At 34.9% G+C, this 21,062-nt stretch overlaps 3 protein-coding genes and 1 long non-coding RNA gene across 5 annotated transcripts; 3 read left to right on the forward strand and 1 right to left on the reverse strand.

Moving 5' to 3' along the window:
- Nucleotides 1–473: 473 nt before the first annotated feature.
- Nucleotides 474–5,292, forward strand: LOC18593107 (transducin family protein / WD-40 repeat family protein). 2 transcript variants are annotated; one of them, XM_018126357.2, is made up of 10 exons: nucleotides 474–627; nucleotides 712–792; nucleotides 1,457–1,576; nucleotides 1,763–1,905; nucleotides 2,005–2,152; nucleotides 2,259–2,342; nucleotides 2,998–3,113; nucleotides 3,700–3,779; nucleotides 4,544–4,634; nucleotides 4,781–5,292. In XM_018126357.2, the coding sequence occupies exons 1-10, from the start codon at nucleotides 537–539 to the stop codon at nucleotides 5,006–5,008; spliced, it is 1,182 nt and encodes a 393-aa protein (XP_017981846.2). In that variant the 5' UTR covers nucleotides 474–536; the 3' UTR covers nucleotides 5,009–5,292. The 2 variants fall into 2 exon arrangements, with proteins under 2 accessions (XP_017981846.2, XP_007020224.3); XM_007020162.3 differs by having other exon boundaries at nucleotides 3,046–3,113.
- Nucleotides 5,293–5,889: 597 nt separating this feature from the next.
- Nucleotides 5,890–6,554, forward strand: LOC18593108 (uncharacterized). The gene is made up of 2 exons (XR_001928979.2): nucleotides 5,890–6,033; nucleotides 6,215–6,554. It is a non-coding gene; the product is annotated as an uncharacterized LOC18593108 (long non-coding RNA).
- A 709-nt stretch (nucleotides 6,555–7,263) lies between these two features.
- Nucleotides 7,264–12,196, reverse strand: LOC18593109 (Tudor/PWWP/MBT superfamily protein). Its single transcript, XM_018126100.2, has 3 exons — nucleotides 11,986–12,196; nucleotides 10,777–11,889; nucleotides 7,264–9,908 (listed from the first exon to the last, which is right to left on the reverse strand). Exons 2-3 carry the CDS (start codon nucleotides 11,876–11,878, stop codon nucleotides 7,609–7,611), a joined length of 3,402 nt encoding a protein of 1,133 aa, XP_017981589.2. The 5' UTR covers nucleotides 11,879–11,889; nucleotides 11,986–12,196; the 3' UTR covers nucleotides 7,264–7,608.
- Nucleotides 12,197–16,252: 4,056 nt separating this feature from the next.
- LOC148761340 (uncharacterized) lies at nucleotides 16,253–18,223 on the forward strand. The gene has a single exon (XM_088809293.1). It carries the CDS (start codon nucleotides 16,253–16,255, stop codon nucleotides 18,221–18,223), a length of 1,971 nt encoding a protein of 656 aa, XP_088665419.1.
- The last annotated feature ends 2,839 nt before the right edge of the window (nucleotides 18,224–21,062 follow it).

Here is a 21,062-nt window from a genome sequence, read left to right on the forward strand (position 1 = left end):
GAAATCGGGTTTGGGGTGAGTATCCGTGAAACTCGAATATTAACATAATCTATTTAAACAACAATAAAATATATATAAATGAGTATTGGAATCGGGTCTGGGATGAGTATCCGTGAAATTCGAATATTAACATAATCGGATTTGAGTAGTGGGCACTTAAAGCATGGTACTCGAAGTCGATACGGATAGTAAAATCACTACTCGAACACGCCCCAAACTCAATATAACGGGATTGGGTGTACTCTATAATATGGTAGCCATTGCCATCCTTACTACTAAGTCCATTTTAATTAAATTTAGTATTAAAATATTAAAATTAAAAATATTAATAAATTAATAATATTTTGGAGTCAAATTCGACCCGACCGATGCAATCTTTAAAAATCAGGTCCAAGATCCGATCTCCGACCCACGAGCTTGACGGGTAACCCAAGCCCGTGTCCGGGTGCCTGTAAGAAAGTATTAATGGTGATAAAGTGTTAAAAACCCCAGGCAAAACCCTATACCATCTTTCCAGTATTTAGCAGAGCAAGGAAATGAGCAAGGCAGGCCACGAAGATGACGAGCTGGGCGAGGTATTCCTCGACGAATCCGATATAATCCACGAAGTCGATGTCGACGAAGAAGGTTTTGCCTCTTCAATATATTTTCTCAGTAATATTTCTCTCTTCATATCATTCATTATTGTTATTTGCGCCTGCGTTAATTCAGATCTTCCTGACGCGGACGATGATGATGCCGGAATTACTGAGGAACCAGATGATTCGATTCACATATTCACCGGTCATACCGGTAAATTTTTTTTGTTTTTCAGCATTATTTCTTCTTTTCTTGATGTGGGTGTCTGGCAAAATCTACTCTCTCACATATACTTGTTTGATTGAAAGAACTTTTCACGGTAGTTTGAAAGCGATTAACTTTTTGTTGGGACCGCTGGTTTATCTGGATTTGAAGTTTCAGTGAAGGGGCAAGCTCAGTTCCTTGAAAGGAATTGTTCATGTTTGCTGGTTGTAATTTGGCATAGTGTTTCTCTTGATGGAAACTTGCTTGTGTGCACATGGACAGAAATGAATCTATCAATGTGGAACCAGCGGATTAGAATCGTGTAAAAGAGTTGTCTCCCATCAAATTATTGGAATTTTGTTCTTTGTTGATTTACATTCTACTACGCAGAAGCACCAGCTTGATAAAGCAATATCTCTCTTGTTTGATGTCAAAATTGGACTAATTTTCTGCTCTGTATTTCTTTATCCTTGAAGGACATGTTTCACAATAAATAAATATCATTAAGAGAGTAATCCTCTATTTGGTAATAAGAGTTTAGAGTGACAGCAGTAAACAAATAATGAACTATTAGGAGCTTCAAAACTCATGATTTGATAGTGAATTTAACATGTTGCGTGTGTTATCTTACTCAGGATTTTTTTTAATCTTGATTTTTCCTTTCTCTTCACAGGAGAACTTTATGCGGTTGCCTGTAGCCCAACAGATCCAGTATTAGTGGCAACCGGGGGTAGCGACGATAGGGGGTTCCTTTGGAAAATAGGTCATGCTGATTGGGCTTCTGAACTCCAAGGTATGACCATGATACAAACATCTTGAGGCTTTATTCGTATAGTAATAAATAAGTTTTTGGGTGAAACCAAAAGTTCTTTCTTGTTTGCCCCCTACTGCCAAAATGTGAAAAAATAAACACATTTACATTTTTAGCTTTTTTCATTTCTTTGTTCTTCTACTAAACCTCTTGTAAATGCTTGTGCAGGCCATACTGATTCGGTCTCTAGTTTAGCCTTTAGCAGTGATGGACAGTTACTTGCATCTGGAGGGTTTGATGGACTTGTTAAAATTTGGGATACATCAGGAAATCTGAAATGCACGCTTGAGGGTCCAGGAGGTGGCATTGAGGTGAAACCATAAATTCTAGGACATTAAGTCCTCTTGTATGATTTTGTTTTGAAAATTTTCATTGAAAGTTAAATTAACTATGTGCTTGTTACCTGTTAGTGGGTCAGGTGGCACCCAAAAGGACATCTGATCTTGTCAGGATCTGAGGATTGCACTGTTTGGTTGTGGAATGCTGATAACAGGCGTTGTCTTAATGTATTCTCAGGCCATGGAGCCAGTGTGACTTGTGGTGATTTTACCCCTGATGGTACTAGCTCTTCATTCTATCCTATTAGAGCATTTGTTCTGCCCTTTCTTTTTAGCATCTCTTTCTGTTTACAGGAAATTTAATAAATATTATGTCATTGACCCAGGTAAAACAATATGCACTGGTTCTGATGATGCTACCTTGAGGATATGGAATCCAAGAAGTGTTGAAAGCATTCATGTTGTTAGAGGTATTCATCCGGAACCCAAATTGAAGTGGCCTTATTGAGACCCAAACTGAATATAAGGTTACAGCTAACTCTAGACTTAGACAATCTGAGATAACACTATTGACCATATTTTATGGAAAGCATGCTTGAGATCAAGTAAAGACACTAAAAATGACATGCAGTTACACCTCAAAACAGTGGAATCTTCACGTGCCAAAGTTAGTGATATAGCCTGAAATTCTGCACAATGGAATTTTCAACAGATACCCATTATACGATCCAAAAGTGCTAGCTCTGTCGCAGTGGACATATTTCTCGGAAAGTGTTTATTTCACTTTCTGTAAATTTTTGGACAAATAGGGCTGTTGCCACTGGTAACAATTTGGCTCAATTTAAACTGCTTTTTACACATGCTGACACGCAATAAAAACTATTCTATATTATCACTACATATCCATTTTATTAATACATTTCTTTTTCAAGTTTGCAAACACAACCTGTAGTACTAGAATGTTTTAGTTCAAATGTTATAAAATCTGGTTAGAAGAGATTTATTAGCAGCACTTTTCTGTTGACCAGTTTCATTTAATTTGTAAAAGGAGTTAATATTATTTTTTTTGCACTACTTGTCACAGTTTTCTTTCATATTGTTGATAATAAATCTTTTTCTCTATAGGTCATCCATATCATACTGAAGGACTGACATGCTTGTCTATAAGTTCAGATTCAACTTTTGCTGTTACTGGTTCGAAGGATGGTTCTGTTCACATTGTGAATATCACAACTGGGAAGGTATGACTTCCTGATGCAACTTAAAGAAAATAGATAGCCTAACACCAAATAAAGGCAATAATTTTTGGATTTTCTGGAATTTGTTTTTTAGCATCTTATTTTTCTACTTAATTTCCATCTTGCAATGGATATATATATATATGCGCAACCCCTTCTTTTCCCCAACTACAACAACCAAAAATATAATTTAAGTGATGCTATATGATTTAATATTTCTTAACAGTTACTAGCCAAAGATAAGTACTAGTAAAAGTTAATTGTTTAATACGGAATTATGTGATGCTTGCGTTGCTGGCATTGAATTTGAACTGTAACATTTTAATTCTTCCTCTAACTACTCTATTTTAAAGGTAGTTTTAAATAAAAATAAGCTATCAACTTCTTTTGTTCAATTAGTTAGCTGCTTTGATGCATGAGTGCAAAATTTATGCCCCATTTCTTCACCTTTTCCTTTTGAGGGAATGCGTGTAAAGAGTGATGATAGGAACCTTGTAGTATGTGGCTGTCTTGACCTATAACTAGATTAAGTTTTATAGTATTTTGTTGCATTTGTTTAATATGCTTGCAAATGTTGTCACCAACACAGGTTGTTAGTTCTTGGCCTTCTCAATCAAGTTCAACTGAAGGGGATCCAGAGTCAATTGAATGCGTTTCATTTTCACCAAAGTATGTAGATAATCTCTGTGTGTGTGCATGCGCATGCATGCTTTGACAAGAGAATTTCTATTTGTTACATAAGTTTGAATTCAGATCATGAAATTTGTTGATAACTGAATTAGAGCATTGAAAAAAGATAACAAATGCTGTTGATACTCCCCACTCTGAGGAGAAAATAATATTATCGAGTGGAAGGTCTCAAAAGATAATCAATTAGTTATGAGCTGGCAATTTAAGAAATGAGAAAGACCACCTTTTTTTGGGGTAATGAGACACAGTTTTCTATGATGAATGTGAAATATGTTCTCCATATAAAATGGTTAATTTGAAGAGAAAGTCTAATTTGTCAAATCCCAATAGTGGGTCTTTTACCATTTTGAATATAGTAGCCTGGTTTTCGTTAGAGATTTATTGTTTTAAAAATTTTGGTGAATGTTGTGATTTTATCACAATTACACTATCAATCAATCTGATCAAATGCCCCGAGCCTACTTGGAAAACAGAGAGAAAAATAACTAAACCTTAAAAAGTTCATTGGTGAGGTAAAAGAACTCTTAACAAGCACATTCTTAACATTCTTATGGCTCAAACATAAAATAGGGAAGCATGCAAATATGAAAGTGTTGCATGGGTGTCTTTGTCTGTACTGTTTCTTGTCTCAGAGAAGATAGCACATAAACCACACAAAATGGCCCATGCCTCCTTATTGCACCATGTAAAAATTTTCTGTTTGCATGATTGGTTTGACCTTGTGTTAAAATTATACATGGCAGCTTCCCCTGGGCTGTTTCTGGTGGCATGGATGGAAACCTTACCATCTGGGATGTACAACACTCATCCCCGCGTTTCATATGTAACCACGAGGTTAGTAGACTTGTTTCAAAAATGAAACTCGTACCAATATTTTACACACTAGTAATTGGCCTATGCGTCATGGTTAGAATTACCCATGGTTAATTCGGTAAGGTTTTATCATCTGGTGAAACAAAAAGAGCTTCATGCTTGTGCAGGAGGGAGTAACATGCTTGGCTTGGCTCGGAGCATCCAAATTCTTGGCTACAGGGTGTTGTGATGGGAGAATACGCCTGTGGAATTGTCTTTCGGGGGAATGTGTAGAAACCTTGAAAGGACACGAACATGCCATCCAATCTGTGTCTGTATCTTCCAATCTGGAGTTTCTTGTTTCTGTTTCCATTGACGGCACTGCACGTGTATTTGAGATTAGAGATTTCCATTAATGAAAATAAGCTTCCAAGATCCTTATGGGGGTACAAACTAGTATAATTTGTATTCTTGCCGTGAGAGGAATTGTTACTTGTATGTAGGCCAATATACTTTTACACTTGTATAGATTTTTATAGCGTGGCAGGTTTTTATTTATAAGTTTGAGACTGTTTGCATTTTTTAGTGATGCGGGATTCATAACATGTTATGAGTCTTCATTTTTAACTTACATTGGAGGAATGCTCTTACTTATAAGTTCAAATTTTATATATCTTTTACTGGTATGAGATTTATGGTATTCTGTCTCAGTTAATTTTATGTATCGGTTTTGTTTTATTGATTTTTTTACTTTTAAAAGAGGGAAACTAATTTTGATTTAGATTTACTTCGATCTGGATTGAAAGTTTCACATATTAATAAAGAGTTGAGTAAGTTCATTGATCACGAACTCATAGTTCCAATTCAAAAATGTCTATTATTAAGTGAAATCTGAATAGTAATCCTAGCCAGCTTCCATTGACTATGACATTTTGTAATATCAACATTCTACACTAGTAAAAATATCTTGCAATTATTTGGAGCATAATAGTGCTAAACGGTTAACTAGCCCTCTCGTCCATGGTTTGTTCTTCTTTATGTAATGCAAGCTGAGAATGGTTTGATAGCCATTACAATTCCCACACCTACAAATGCAAGTAATCTCAGGATAAAAAAAGGCAGATAGGAAGTTACATGCCGCCACAGGCACAGCAAGTGTAAGGACGAAGTAGGTCGGCTCCAGGTAGGTGAAACCCAGGTAGATGCATATTTCATTGTCTTATACGCTTGAGTGGGTCCACTCCAGACTGGACTGCAAGCTTTGGGAGTTACTTTAAGAGACTCAAAAGGACACTGTCTATCTATAATGCTTATTATTCATTATTGAATGCCATCACCATCTCTCTCAATCTTCTGAACAAAGGGTTTTTGTGTTGGAAGATGAGGAAGGCTCTTGCTCTGCTGTCTCTCCTGGTTATCCTCTCACTAACCTTGCCTTTAGGTCCCTTTCTCTTCCTCTGTCTCTTTCTTGACTGCCTTTGCATTTGCATTTTGTGTTTACAAGGAACGGTACTTAGTCCCCATGTCCATGGTCAAAATGACAGCGTTTGCATAACCGCCGACTGCAATCCTCCTGGCATGACTAGGGTGTGAATTGATTTCATGTTAGTGGGTTTTGGCAGGTATGGAGAGCTACAAAGGGTTTTATGGGCATCATGGGATTTGCTATGACAAATTCGATATGCTCATGGAACCGCATTGCAACAGTGAAACATGCAACAGGCTGTGCGAATCCAAAAAGTTCGATAGACTCTATACAAGGAGGTGTTCGGATTCTATCACTTGTGAACGTACTTACCGTTGTCGTCTTCCTTAAGAACCCCCCCACCCCAACTGCCTGCCTTCATGCCACCACCAAACCCTACCTCACTTACTAGTATCACTTGAACATGTGGTCTGCTAGCAAAAATGTACTCCTTTTTTCCAGGCAGGCAATAAATTAATAAAAGTTTGCTTACCCAATTTTGTATGTTTTCTTATTTATTTTCCCGCTCACTTTATTCCAAGCATATACAAGAAATTGTGTTGTTAAACTCGGTGCAAACTCTACTTGCCATGAATATGCAAATGTTTATTTGGATAAATCACTACTACTCTTAGGTTTTGGTTGTTTATTTGGATAAATCGCCATTAACTTTAAGTTTATATTATAATTCACTTTTGATCTATTAATATTGAGAATGAACACTTCATCTTGGAACCTCAAACGTATTAACAAGTTTTATAAAATAATTAAAATATTCAATAAATAAATACAATAAACCCCAAAGCTCATCTCTTTGTTGTTTATTTTTATTACTTTATTTATTTACTATGAAGAATTTGATAAAAGAAACACATTAACTAAACTAGCGTGAATTGAGAGATGCTGTACGGTAGACATCGAGCGCTATATTAAGAGATGCTCTGCGGTAGATACCGGGCTGGCGCGAGGAAAGGGATGGAGATAAGCATTGGTTAACTTGTTTGGTGTGGTTATGGGTAATAGACCTGACATCCTAATGGCTTTTAACTCCTACCGTCGGTCTACATCCATGATCCATGTGTTTGGATTTGTTCAACAAAACGAGTCTGTTTGAACCATAGATCATAGAACGTGCCAAGACGTGTGGACCCAAGGACAAAGCAAATATCAGTATGCCCTTGTTTGTGAGTGTTTCTTACTACCAAATTAAATACATGAACGATACACCTACTTTACCATTTCACTATTCATCACATCAACACAAGATGCAGGTCAACGAGTAAAGATTAAAAAGGGGGACATGGGCATGCACTATGGAAACCAGTACACAACTGGGAAGTATGCAAAGAGTAGTAGTACATCATGAGTTTTCTCCATCGCCCTCTCTCTCTCTCTCTCTCTCTTCAACAGCTCTTCGAAGAAACAAAAAGAATGCAAGACCCCCAGGCCTCTCTCTTTCTGCTCCATTTTGCAGCAAAATGCCACGCATTCATTCATTGCAGCTTTGGGTAAATGATATCTATCATCTCCTTTGGATCAAAGCATTAATTTTTAGAGAGGATGGTAAGGCACATAGCCCAACAAGCCCGTTACGTTGGTCACAACATCATTGCACCTTGTCAGAAGGCTTAGCATCTGCTGTGAGATATCTATGCTTGCTGTACCGGGTGGAATGGTTTGAGTATTAAGATTGTGAGAATTTCTGGGAGCTACTTCTGTGTGATGCAAATTATTAGCTGGGGCTTTCCCATATTGGGGAATGGGGTGGATTGGAGAGGGGGACGAAGATGGAGGAACGACCTTTTGAAAGTTCTTACTATTAAATTCCATTGCAATAGAAGTTGCACCACCATCAGCAAAACTAGCATTGTTGTTGAAGTTGTTTCTATTACCAACCATCAATTGCTCTCCCCTACTAGTTTCCTCCCCACCCAACATGAATTTTACACGGGCTGTCCCTCTACCTCCATTACCACCACTTCCCTGCCCTGCCTCATCAGCTGTTGGCTTCTTCAAACAGGACTTGAGCAGGACTGTTGATTGCGGAAGAGGCTGGTGTGGAAGTATTGGTGCTGATCTTTCAACTGCAGGATCCTTAACTCGCATGGTTTCACTAGCAGTATCATCTCCCCGTGCCTTATCAAAATCTGGTACTTCAACTGCAGGAGCTTCCACACTTCGAACATGGTATCTCACATTCACATTGCCAAATAGGGAATTATTTCCATTAGCATATCTATATGCAGCCTGTGCATCAAGCTTGTGTCTGAACACAACACGGCATGTTGAGGACTTCCAAAACACACGGATAGCAGACTGATCTAACGACCCAAATCGACCAAATCTTGCCTTCAGTTCTGCAACTGACGGAAGTGATACCTGTGGAGGGAACTTCATTACCAGCATTGTAGGCTCAACAGCCCTCGGTGGAGGCTCCGTTTTCCTTGCAGAATCTGGTTTTTTGAGTGGTCTTGCTGGGGGCCCTGCAGTTGGTTGTTCTTTTCCCTCGACTTTTGGAGCTTCCATTGTCCTCAGATTGGCCTTCTTCTCTGCAGCTAATGATTTCAACTGACTAATTTTTTTCAACCTCTTTGCAGCAATTTCTTCTTGACGATCAGATGGGAGACGTTTCCGTCCAGCTTTTGTTGGATCATCAGGTCTGACAAGGGGTCTCACTGGTTTTGAAGGAGTTGAGTCTCTAACATTCTCATTAGGAAGGTTGTCAGAGACTCCAACAAAAGGAGGAGGTTTAGTGCCACGAACTTCAGCAGGCTCCATCTCAGATGGTGGTGACAGAACCAAGCTTTTTTGATAAACAAGTGCTCGGAATCGCAAAAAGAACTGCCGAATAATGGTTGGACTATTCCTTTCCACAGCATGAAAGGGATCAAGAGCCAGGGAATGCAAATCACTAAGTAATTGCGCAAGTTCAAGCCCAGAATTTCCCAAACCAATTGTCGTGGAAGCCCCAACAGAATTGAATGAGGAATTTGCAGGACCAACATCTTTCTTCTGATGGTTCACCTGAGACTCTTCTCTAGGACCCAAACTGATCTGGGCAGCTTTCGCCCCACCTTTTCCAAGTACAAAAGGCTTCTGTGGATGATCAGAGTTTGTTTCTGGGCCAGCCTCTTTCTTCTTTTTCTTCTTCTTTCTCTCCCCCAAAGCAGAATTGTCAGAACCTATATCCACCGATGGGCGTTTTTTCACTTTCTTCACCCCACCCTCAGAACTCATAGCACCAGAGCGCTTTACATCAACCAGGACAGGATGCCCACCAGTGTAACCATCTTGAAATTGATCTAATCCCTGGCCTCCTTCCAGTTTTGCCGTGAAGCCCAGATCAGGTTTCTGAGCACCTTCAGACAATCTGGATAACTTTCCACCCTCCTCAGGTTTAAGATCATACATAGCATCACCTTCCCGCTGAAAAGACGCCAACGCACCATCAATTTTATTCAGAGATAGCTTTCCATCTACAGCAGCACAGTTTGCTGAAGTCTGGTTTACAGTTACAACTTCATTGCCAGAGAAATCTCCACTCGAATTTGCACCATCCCTGCTCATAAAGACAGTCTGCTCTTGTTTTAGTGGAATCTGAGACATGGGAGCCCTCTTCTGCAAAACATAATCTCCGGCTAGAAATGTTGGTGATCCCTCTCTGAAAGTCAATTGTATCAGGGAACTAGCTTGCCCTTGGCCAATTTGAGGGACTTGCAAGTCACTCGTTTCATCTCTGCGCTTGAATAGGTATCTGTCTTTCTTTGAATGGTCCTTAACTTTCATCGGCTTTTTAGAACTCTTCCCACCACCCAAGGCTTCTGCGATCACCAGTGGACCACTCAAAGGAGCTGGAAATCGCAAAAAAAAAAGCAAACTCTCATAAGAACAGAGACATGGCAGTGTTCACAGCTAAACAAAAATAACCAGAGGTTTATCCCAGCAAATATTATAATTGGATAGCTGGATGTAGAGGGACATGAAGACTTCACAGATCACTCTTGTATAATATCAATAAACATAGTCAATGATGAATAAACCATAAAGTATTACAAACCTCATGCACAACTTTTTGTTTCTTTGGCAGTTGTTCATTAACAAAAGACCATCATAGATACGGTGTAAAAAAGAGACCTACACATCAATCACAAGGCTAAAAATCCAAAGAAAAGCTGTTGCAGCACCAAGATCATAAGGAAACCAGTATATAATTATTGTGTCCTAAGATGACCCTTCCAATGAAGAGCAGTAGAGACCATTTCCAGAAGATTCAATATAAAACAAGAAATATTTTGATGAAACATTATCTTTACAACAGTTAAAAAAACAGTTTCGGAGAGATCAAAATTATTAAACAAACTCATTTCATGATTGTATAAAGAAACATATAATATCATACTTGCCTAAAATTTGCAAGTATTCAATACCACTAGTAATGCAATACACTTGTTAAAAGCTTACATCTAGTCTAACCATGCATTATTCAGTCAAACAAAAATGGGAGGCAAACCATACAAATTCAACAAAGTATGCACTAAAAGCCAAGAAACGTCATGCGAATACCACATTTAACCATGTGAAACTTGCAATGTTTAAAAACCACACAACATTTGAAATTTATATAATACCACAAAAGAAAGAACTGATAGTAGAGAATTACATTGAATCAAAACCTGAAACAGTTTCCAAAATCAGCATAAAGCATGTAGACACACATACCTCGAGGTGGCTGCTTAACAGGCTGATTTGATTTATCATCTGAAGCATTAGAAGGCCGTGCTGGCTGCACGCCAAATGCCTGGGCATACGTCTCATCAAACTCCTCAAACACCGCCTTCCGAAAAGAGAAAACAGTAGCCTTATTTTTAAAGAACTCAATGCTTTGCTGGTCACAAGCTCCAGGGGCTGATGCCAATTGTTTCACAAATGAAAGGATCTCACTAGGCTTAAAATTATTTCTTGCAGTCCTAATCTGATTTACTGAATAAACCCCATTTGGCTCATAATCAGGCACATCAACTGCAAAGTACCCTTGGACATTTGTGGGACGAAAATTATAAGGGTTCCTACATTTGCAAGCCAAACCAAGACCATGCCTCCGACTAGCCTCATCCATCGCCTCTTCCACAGCCTTCACAAAAGTCCTCGAATTTGTCTGCTGCGATTTCTCCATAAAATGACGATCAAAAGGGATAAGCTCAGCTGGGTCGAACCATCCATAACTACTATCCCCAAAGAAAGCAACCAACACATGTCCTTCCCTCCTTGTGCGGCGTACAGAGGGAGATGCAAAAGCTTCATTAAATATATGCCCCGGCCACCATGGATGAGACTTCACCTTTCCCCAAACCATATCACCCACTTCAAACCCATAACTCAATGCCCTGGAAGTCCCTCCACCAATTCTATCATTGGCTACATAATCATCAAACTCAGATAACAACGACTTGTACTCTGAACCACTATCCTCCTCCACCTCCTCCACATTCTCTATTCTATCATTCTCATCATCATTTACTCTATCATCTTGTTCATCAATTCGATCTGTTACATCATAAACCCTAGATTCAGCTCCTATTCCTTTATCTACACTACAATCACTCTCCCTAACATCGCCAGATCTCTCATTCTCTGAAACCCTAACATCTTTCAAATCGAGTTCCATCGAAGAAACCCTAGCTTCATCGTTAGAGACTCCTAAACTCAATCTATTCTCTTCATTTGAGCTATCAATAGCATCATCGCTAGAAACCCTAGCTTTCTCTTCGATTTTATCCGAACTTTGATCGAATCCAGCATCGTTGTTCATAACAGATAACATTCTTTGAACAGCTAGACACAAATAAATAAGCAAAGTCGAAACCCTGAAATAATGGAGAGCGTTCTTGGGAGCTTAAATGAGATACATAAATAACTGAAAAAGCATACCTCTGTTAGTGGAAGGGATTACAAAAGGTGTGTTTGTTTGCCGGGAAAGTGAGAAATTTTGGGAAGAGATTCTTGAGGAAGAAAATTATAATTATAAAAATATTAAAAGAAGTAATGAAATAAAACCCTAAAAGAGAAAGGGTTGTTTGGATGGAAAGAAAATCTGGGATTTCATGATTTTCTTTTTTCTGCTTTCGGGAATTTTTTTTTTTAACTTATAGAAGTTCGGAGATTATCACGGCTGCTTTCCTCCTATATTGGGTTTTCATAGGATACTTCCCCGTGTACAAATGTCTCAGTGTACATCAATCCTAGGGCTAATGGATTGATGCATGTGAAGTAGGGATAGTAATTTCATTATAACATTAAAAGGAAAAAATTAAATATTTAAAATAAAATTTAAATTATTTAAATAAATTTTTATTATTTTATTATGTTTAATTGTATTTTTAAAATTTTTATTTTAAATCAAATATGTTTTTATAATTAATTATTAATTAATTATTTTTAATTAAAATATAATTTATTATTTTAGATCATGAGATGATAACATTACATACAAACATGTTATAATAATAATGACGTGATTTGTTAATATAATGATAATATTTTCACCTTTTATATCAATATTATACTAATGTTACATGAATATAAAATTTAATTAATAATAAGTAGTTAATTATTTTTTCAAAATTAATAAATAGTTAATTATTAATAATAAAGATTTATTTAATTTAAAATAAAAATATAATAATTTAACTAAATTAAATAAAATAATATATATTTATTTCAATTTTTTAAAAATAATTCAAAAATTTATTAAATATTATGAAAAAACACATATACTTCTTTAGCATTTTTTATTGTAGGAGTTTTATGAGATATGAAATTATGAAACCTAAGCATCACATGAAAAAGAGCAAAAGTGAACAATTGAAGCTTTATTTGAGTTAATTAAAATCAAACTCTTTTAGGAAAAATAAAATTAAATAAAATCAAGCTTAATTGTTGTAATGTTATATATAGATATATATATTAATCTTATTTAATGGAAAAAATTTTAATTTAAATTTCGTGCAGTTAATGCTTTCGTTACTTGTTTGCTTTTTACTTTTACGAAATAAATAAACAAAAAGTGTCTTTAAATATAAAAGCAAATAATATTTTAAGAGATTATAGATAAATAATATGATTTTTTTTCAGATAACAAAATGCATAACTTTTTACTTTTATATAATATAAGTATGTTATAAAATATTGGTTTTTACAAATTTAAAACTAATGGGTTTATATTAAAGAAACAATTATGACTTTGTTTTTGTTGCTTTTATTTTTGTTTTATTATAACATTTTTCAAAAAGTAAGAAAGTAAATGGCTAAAAACAAAGTAAAGAAAAGCATAAGGCAGGAGGGCTAGTAATTATGGGATTTCGGTTTTGGGTTTAATTAACCCCAATTTTTCCAAGCACATGTGGTTGATCACAAAGCTTGTCTACTTAGACCATTTGTCATGGAGAAAATGAATGGTGAAGGGTTGAGATAACGAGGCCGAGCTCAAAGGCCCAAAAAATCTTAAAGGCCAAAAAGTTATAAAAGAAAAAGCCCAAGAGAATTACTGCATAAATAAATTGCTTGCCTACTTATTCAAAAACATTATTTTTTTTGTAAATTAAAAAAATAAAATAAAAGACGACCGTGATCATTGTTTGTATAAAATAATAATCATATTGTGTCATATAAAAATTTTTAATACGTTTAATAAACATATTAATCGTGTCGTATCTTGTCGTAATATATAATTATTAAACGTATATATATATATATATGTATTTCATATACTAATACGAATAACATTTGTATTTAGTCTTACTGTATTTTGTGTCGACATGATTAAGACACGAAAACATGAATTGCTAGATCTAGTGTCACTTGTACAAAAGAAGAACTAGATGTAATGACGCATGTTTCATAGGGAGATGAAGGGAGACAAACTCAAGCAATCTTCCTACCTTGCAGCTCGTCCCAATAATCTTTCATGTTTGTGAATCTTGTACTTGACAATCAAGAGAAAAGAAAATAACAGTAAGGCATTATTATCGATTTAATACACACAAGTGCACGTGATCCTACAAGTAATATAAAGGTAAGTCAAGTATCGTTTCCCACAACAATTTGTACCTATTTTTACCCATTACTAAATTTATAGCAAAATCTATCTTATTCAAGTATTCAATTTTGAAAGATGGATTAATCTACAAAATATGTTCTTTAATCATTCTCTTTAACTTAGATTAATGGAATTTAATTACTTTGTTTTTTTGGTTTTCTTTGATTGTATTTCTAAACTACAAACAATATTATATTATTCAAAGTTGGATTGATTATTCAGAAATGGAAAATTGTTCACTACCCAAGATCTAGGAATGGTATTGTCGATATGCTTGCCAAAGAAGGTGTAGGCAAGACTGAAGATCTGCTGATGGTTTTGCCTTAATTCTTTCTCTGCTGATTTTGTCTTTCAATCATGTTACTAAAAGTTCCCTTTGTTTTTTGTTGTGGCCTATTCGATGGTGCCTTGATCCTTTTTTGAAATGAACGGCATTCTGCTCCATCCTTCTTATTGATGCTGTTTTTATTGGATTTTTTATCTCTGATTGTCTCGATTTCCTTTTTTTTTTGTTGTTTTTATTTTGATTGGCGACTGTGTTTGGTTGTTTTTGGTTGCAAGCTTTGCTTCTGATTTTGATTTTATCACCTTTGTCTTGCTGAGATTTATTTGAAAACTGATCCAGGAGTCTAGGACTGTTGCATTGAGTTTGTTGATTTTTGCAAGTTGATTCTATGGTGATGGAGGACGTCTTCGCCTGGGGTACCAAACCCTAACCCTTCCCCAATTTACTTTTACTATGTACTCCACTGTATATTGGAATTAATATTTTTTTTGTTCTATTTTTTTTTTTTATGAATGTTGTTATTGTCGTCGATAAAAGCAAGGTGAAAGGACAAAGAAAGAACAAATTGCAACCCCTGTTCTTGATTGCAATAAGGCAAAACAAATAATAGCTCCCCATTAACTATATATGTTTATATGGCTTTGTGTTTTGTTAGGAACATTTTTTTATGTATTTTATTAAATATTCATCATTTCCATTTTCCTCTTTTCTTCCTTGTCTTATATAGTTTTTGTTTTACATTTCTGGCACATATGCAGTTGAAAGAATATCCCATGAAAAGGGACAGAAAGGAACCACGGTGTTTATCTATGCAAAAATTTTTTTGTAGGAATCACATCATGGATCTTTATGAGTCTTTTTATCTTGATTTTGTTTTTCAACTATTTATTAATTTGATTAATGATTTTTTCTTTTAGGTTATCGACTTTATTTAAATGAAATTGTATAGAGGTAAAAGGCAATAAGTACTAAATAGTAAAAAAAGAATCAATTAGTTCTTTCCCCATTTCATTTTATAAGTTATACCCTCTTTTTTTGGGGTTTATAGTAATAATATGTTACAAAAATAAGTATTGCCAATGGAAAAAAAAAAGCATAACTCATCATGACGCAGGAGCGTCAAGGATTGTATTTTATTAAATTTAGTTTTTGCTAATTTAGTTGATTTAGAATTTATTTTCTTTATTTTATTTAAATTAGGATTCTTTTCTTATTTTTATTTTAATACTTTTAAGAATTAGTATTTGATTAGGATAGTCATGTTCTATTTAGGAATAGAACACCTATTTTATTTAAATTTCTTATTAATTATTCTAATTGTATTAGACAACTAGGAGTAGAGTTTTATTAGGATTTGGGCCTATAATACTATAAATAGGACCCTTAGGCTTAGTTACGAGACATTCAGAATTGAGAGTTAATAAATAATATTTTCTTAAGCAGGAGTGCTTATTTCTCTAGGCTCTTTTAAAGAGTAAGAGGTTTTAATATCTTTGGCCTAGCCAACCAAAGTGGGATTTTGGCTATTTTTCACCTTAGTGGGGTTTTCAACCTTGCCAAGATTGGTGATTCACCTTAGTGGGGTTTTCAACCTCGCCACGATTGGTGTTTTTCATAACGCCTAGGTGTCTTTACAACGCCCCGGCGTCAGTTTGGTATCAGAGCGGGAGGATTATTATTCGTTGCATAAGTTTAGATTCGCTGTCAAGTTTCGGTACTCCCTGTACGGGTAATTTTATTTCTTTATAGTTATATCATCATCTTTTTTTTTTTCTTTCTACATCACCAAAAAAAAAAAAATAAAATAAAATAAAATGCCGCCAAGACGTCAAAATCGTCAAAGAGATGATCACGAGATTGAGATTGCAGAACTACGTCAGCAAATTCAAGAATTACAAGAACAACTCGCAAGACGTGATGCTCAAATAAACAATAGCAACTCTAGTGATGAAGAGAATGACACCAACCCATTTCATCAAAATTTGTCCTCTGATGAAGAAGTACCTATTCGTCGCCTGAGAACTGCTGCTACCAGAGATTTGGGAATCAAAGTCGACATTCCTGAGTTTGAAGGAAGACTTCATCCTGATGACTTCCTTGACTGGCTCTACACAGTAGAAAGAGTTTTTGAGCTCAAAGATATTCCCGATGAAAAACGTGTGAAGCTTGTGGCAATTAAATTGAAGAAACACGCTTCTATTTGGTGGGAAAATCTCAAAAGACAACGAGAAAGAGAAGGCCGTAACAAGATCAGAACATGGGATAAGATGCGTCGAGAACTCAAGCGTAAGTTCCTTCCTGAGCATTATCGACAAGAAATTTTTATCAAATTTCATAACTTGAGGCAAAAAACAATGACGGTGGAAGAATATACAATGGAGTTCGAGCAACTTCACATGAAGTGCGATGTCCATGAGCTTGAAGAACAAACTGTAGCTCGTTATCTTGGGGGTCTTAATGTTGAAATTGCAGATGTTGTTCAACTACAACCATATTGGAACCTAAATGATGTCATCAGATTAGCATTAAAGGTTGAAAAACAACGATCACGAAAAAGGTCAATGAGTTCATCTAGACAACAAGAATCTATCTCAAACGATGAAAGTCAGAGTTCAGTAACCATTCCGCCTCTAAAGGTAAACTCTTTCAAAACTGCAAGTAGTAACGATAAAGAGACTACTTTTACTCGTGCTTCTAATGTCAACAAAAAGTGCTTCAAATGCCAAGGATTTGGACATATTGCTTCTGATTGTTCGAATCGAAGAATTATTTCCTTAGTAGAAGAAGAAGATTATGCGAAGTGGGAAAAATTAGAACCAGTCTATGATGAGTATGATCACGAAGAGATAGAAGAAGTTTCTGCTGACCATGGAGAAGCTCTGGTTGTACGTCGTAACCTTAACACTGCTATGATGACAGAAGATGAAAGTTGGCTCCGTCATAATATATTCCATACAAAGTGCACATCCCAAGGGAAGATTTGTAATGTCATTATTGATAGTGGAAGCTGTGAAAATGTTATTGCCAACTACATGGTGGAAAAGTTGAAACTTCAAACTGAAGTACATCCTCATCCTTACAAGCTACAATGGCTGAGAAAAGGAAACGAAGTTAAGGTAACAAAGCGCTGTTGTGTTCAATTCTCTATTGGAAATAAGTATGAAGACGAAGTTTGGTGTGATGTTATTCCAATGGACGCATGCCACTTGTTGTTAGGACACCCATGGCAATATGATCGTCGAGCTCACCATGATGGATACAAAAATACTTATTCCTTCATTAAGGATGGAGCAAAAATTATGTTGACTCCATTAAAGCCAGAAAACCGACCAAAGAGACAAGAGGAAGATAAAGCACTTATCACTGTGCCTAGCTTAAGCAAAGCTTATTGTGAGTCAAACCATTTATGTCTCTTATTAGTCTTTAAGGAGAATAAAGTGTCTTCATCCTTATCCAATGATGGTCAAACAAAATTGATCAACCAAAGTTCGGGAAACTTATCGAGAAGCTTTGTGGACAACCATGCCGTTAACAAGACTACAGTTAAGTATGATTTTCCTATCCCTCGATTGGATGACATGTTCATTGGCTCTAAAGTGTTTTTGAAGATGGATTTGAAGAAAAGAGATCAACAAATTCGAATACGACTTGGAGATGAATGGAAAACAACTTTCAAAACAATGGATGAATTGATCAAATGGTTGGTATGGACTATGACAATATATGGATCCAAACATCAACATGGAGTATGTCCAGGCCTACTCGTCAGAGTCGAGTTTTTCTGACCCGAGGAGAATGACGCAGGAGCGTCAAGGATTGTATTTTATTAAATTTAGTTTTTGCTAATTTAGTTGATTTAGAATTTATTTTCTTTATTTTATTTAAATTAGGATTCTTTTCTTATTTTTATTTTAATACTTTTAAGAATTAGTATTTGATTAGGATAGTCATGTTCTATTTAGGAATAGAACACCTATTTTATTTAAATTTCTTATTAATTATTCTAATTGTATTAGACAACTAGGAGTAGAGTTTTATTAGGATTTGGGCCTATAATACTATAAATAGGACCCTTAGGCTTAGTTACGAGACATTCAGAATTGAGAGTTAATAAATAATATTTTCTTAAGCAGGAGTGCTTATTTCTCTAGGCTCTTTTAAAGAGTAAGAGGTTTTAATATCTTTGGCCTAGCCAACCAAAGTGGGATTTTGGCTATTTTTCACCTTAGTGGGGTTTTCAACCTTGCCAAGATTGGTGATTCACCTTAGTGGGGTTTTCAACCTCGCCACGATTGGTGTTTTTCATAACGCCTAGGTGTCTTTACAACGCCCCGGCGTCACATCAAAAAATAAATAGAACAATTGTTTAATACTTTGCCTTTTAACAAATGACATATGAAAACCCAACAATTTCAATATATGAATTAATATATATATATATATATATATATGAATATTCATCCTCTTTGTCGTAACGTGCGGGTCCGTGAACTTGACCGCCAAACGTGATGAAAACTCTAAAAACTATGAGTCGCCACCAATCTTTTTTACTAGGTTCGATTGGCCACCTATTGACTCGATTCTAATCGATGAAGCCTTAAATTAATTTTAAGCCCACCGAAAAAAACCTTAAACTGATCTACATTTTTTAGATCTAAGTTTAGGAGTACGGTTACGCTCGGGGAAGGATTAACACCCCCGGGACACCCGTTCCATGAACGGTACCATTTTTAGATTATTCTATTAGGCTTTAATTTTTTAAGTTCACTATATTTTCTTAGTTATTATTCCCTTATTTTATCTCCTATTCAACCTAAAATGGAATGCAAATGTGAGGGAAGATGAAATGCATGGTATGAGATGAAAAATGTCGGACGAATAACCTTTTATCGAGGACGTTCTCTCGGATCCGCCCATCATATTGGTGGGATCCAGGGCGTTCTCTCACCTAAGGAATTATCCGAGAAATTCGCCTTCATAAATTCGACGAATAAATCTCATCATCGGAGTTATCGTACGTTTTTATTTAAAAAATAATATTTTCGTGAATAATGAACCTAATACGAGCGAAAACCTTTTATTAAAAATGTTTCTCAAGCCCTCCCATCATACTGGTGGGACTCGGAGATACCTTTTCACCTAAGAAACTTCTCGAGGAATACCCGCCTTCGTAAGATCCTCGGAAGATCCCATCATCGGAGCTTAAACTCGAAAACAAAAATATTTATATGCAATGATATGCATGATGCAACATATATATATGTTATGCTAATGCAATTATCTATTTTTTTCATTTTTTATTATCTAATTATTATTTTCATTTTATTTTATTTCTTATTATCATATTTTCTATTTTATTTCTAATTATTATTTTTTAATACTTTACGTTTTTTATTCGAGGTTACTCTTATATTTTCCTTTTATAATTAGATAAATTGTTTATGATTCCATTTAATGCTTAATTTTAAATTAGTTATTGTCTTAGATTTTTATTATTATTTATTTATTTTATTTATTTATTTATTTAATGTCATGTATATTGCATTCTCACAAATTAATTATTTACTATATATTCGAATTATTATTATTTTTATTGTTATTTATTTATTATTTTTATTGAGTAATTTTTGTATAGTCAAATTCTTTATTTATTAAAAACTTCGGGATCTTGAAATCAAGGCCCTTCAATCGTACTGGTGGAGTCTTGATTTGGATTCCGAGCCTAGGGAACATAAGTCCGGGATTTTGACTTCTCGCGTCCCGAACGATCATCCCATCATCGGCATTGATTATTCACTATTCCTATGGTTAATATTATGGCGTCTTAAAATTCACTTTTTATAAGACCAATTCTAATACCTATTCAATTATAATCATTTAATTAGCTCAACTATACATATATTTTTTATATTTAACATAAAATGTTTCTTTTATATTTTATATTCGCTAAATATATTTTTATAATCTAATGTATAAACATATTTTACAAACTCTTCTCTTTTTTATACATATATTTCTTTTTATCCAAGAATACCCCACCAATATTCCAATAATTCCCTACTTACCTTAATTTAATCTAAATTTTTTTTAACCTATCATCTATTCCATTCATTTCTATTTTTTTATATTTTCTTATCTACCCCAATCTTTTTTCTTTTTTGATTCTTTAGTCATTGTTATTTTTATTCATTATTTATTTTTTTATACTTATACATTTTTATATTTTCTATTTCCAATAATTTCCTTTCCTAATACGTTTTAAAATCCGTACTACAACATTAATATACTTTATTTCTACTATTTTTATGTCCGCACCCTACCAGTCGTACCTCTCTTTCTTTTTATTTTTTTTATTTTTTTATTTTTATTTATTATATATTTTTTTGTCATTTTTATTTATTTTTAAATTAATAAAATTACAATTTTTATAGTGTTTACAGCTGCCCCTCTTTACGCATTTCGAAAATCCGAAATAGTGCAAAGACGTAGACATTGTATTTGACTAAATTCTTTAATTCTCTTACCAAGTTTAGTTTTTTTTTTTTTAAATGAACTTCTCAAGATTGAGGTAATGACACTTTTAAGAATAAACTCCTCAAAATTGAGGCAATGAAACTTTAAAAA

This window comes from Theobroma cacao, chromosome 8, assembly GCF_053813885.1.
Source record: "Theobroma cacao isolate CCN51 chromosome 8, ASM5381388v1, whole genome shotgun sequence".
Classification (NCBI taxonomy): Eukaryota; Viridiplantae; Streptophyta; class Magnoliopsida; order Malvales; family Malvaceae; genus Theobroma; species Theobroma cacao.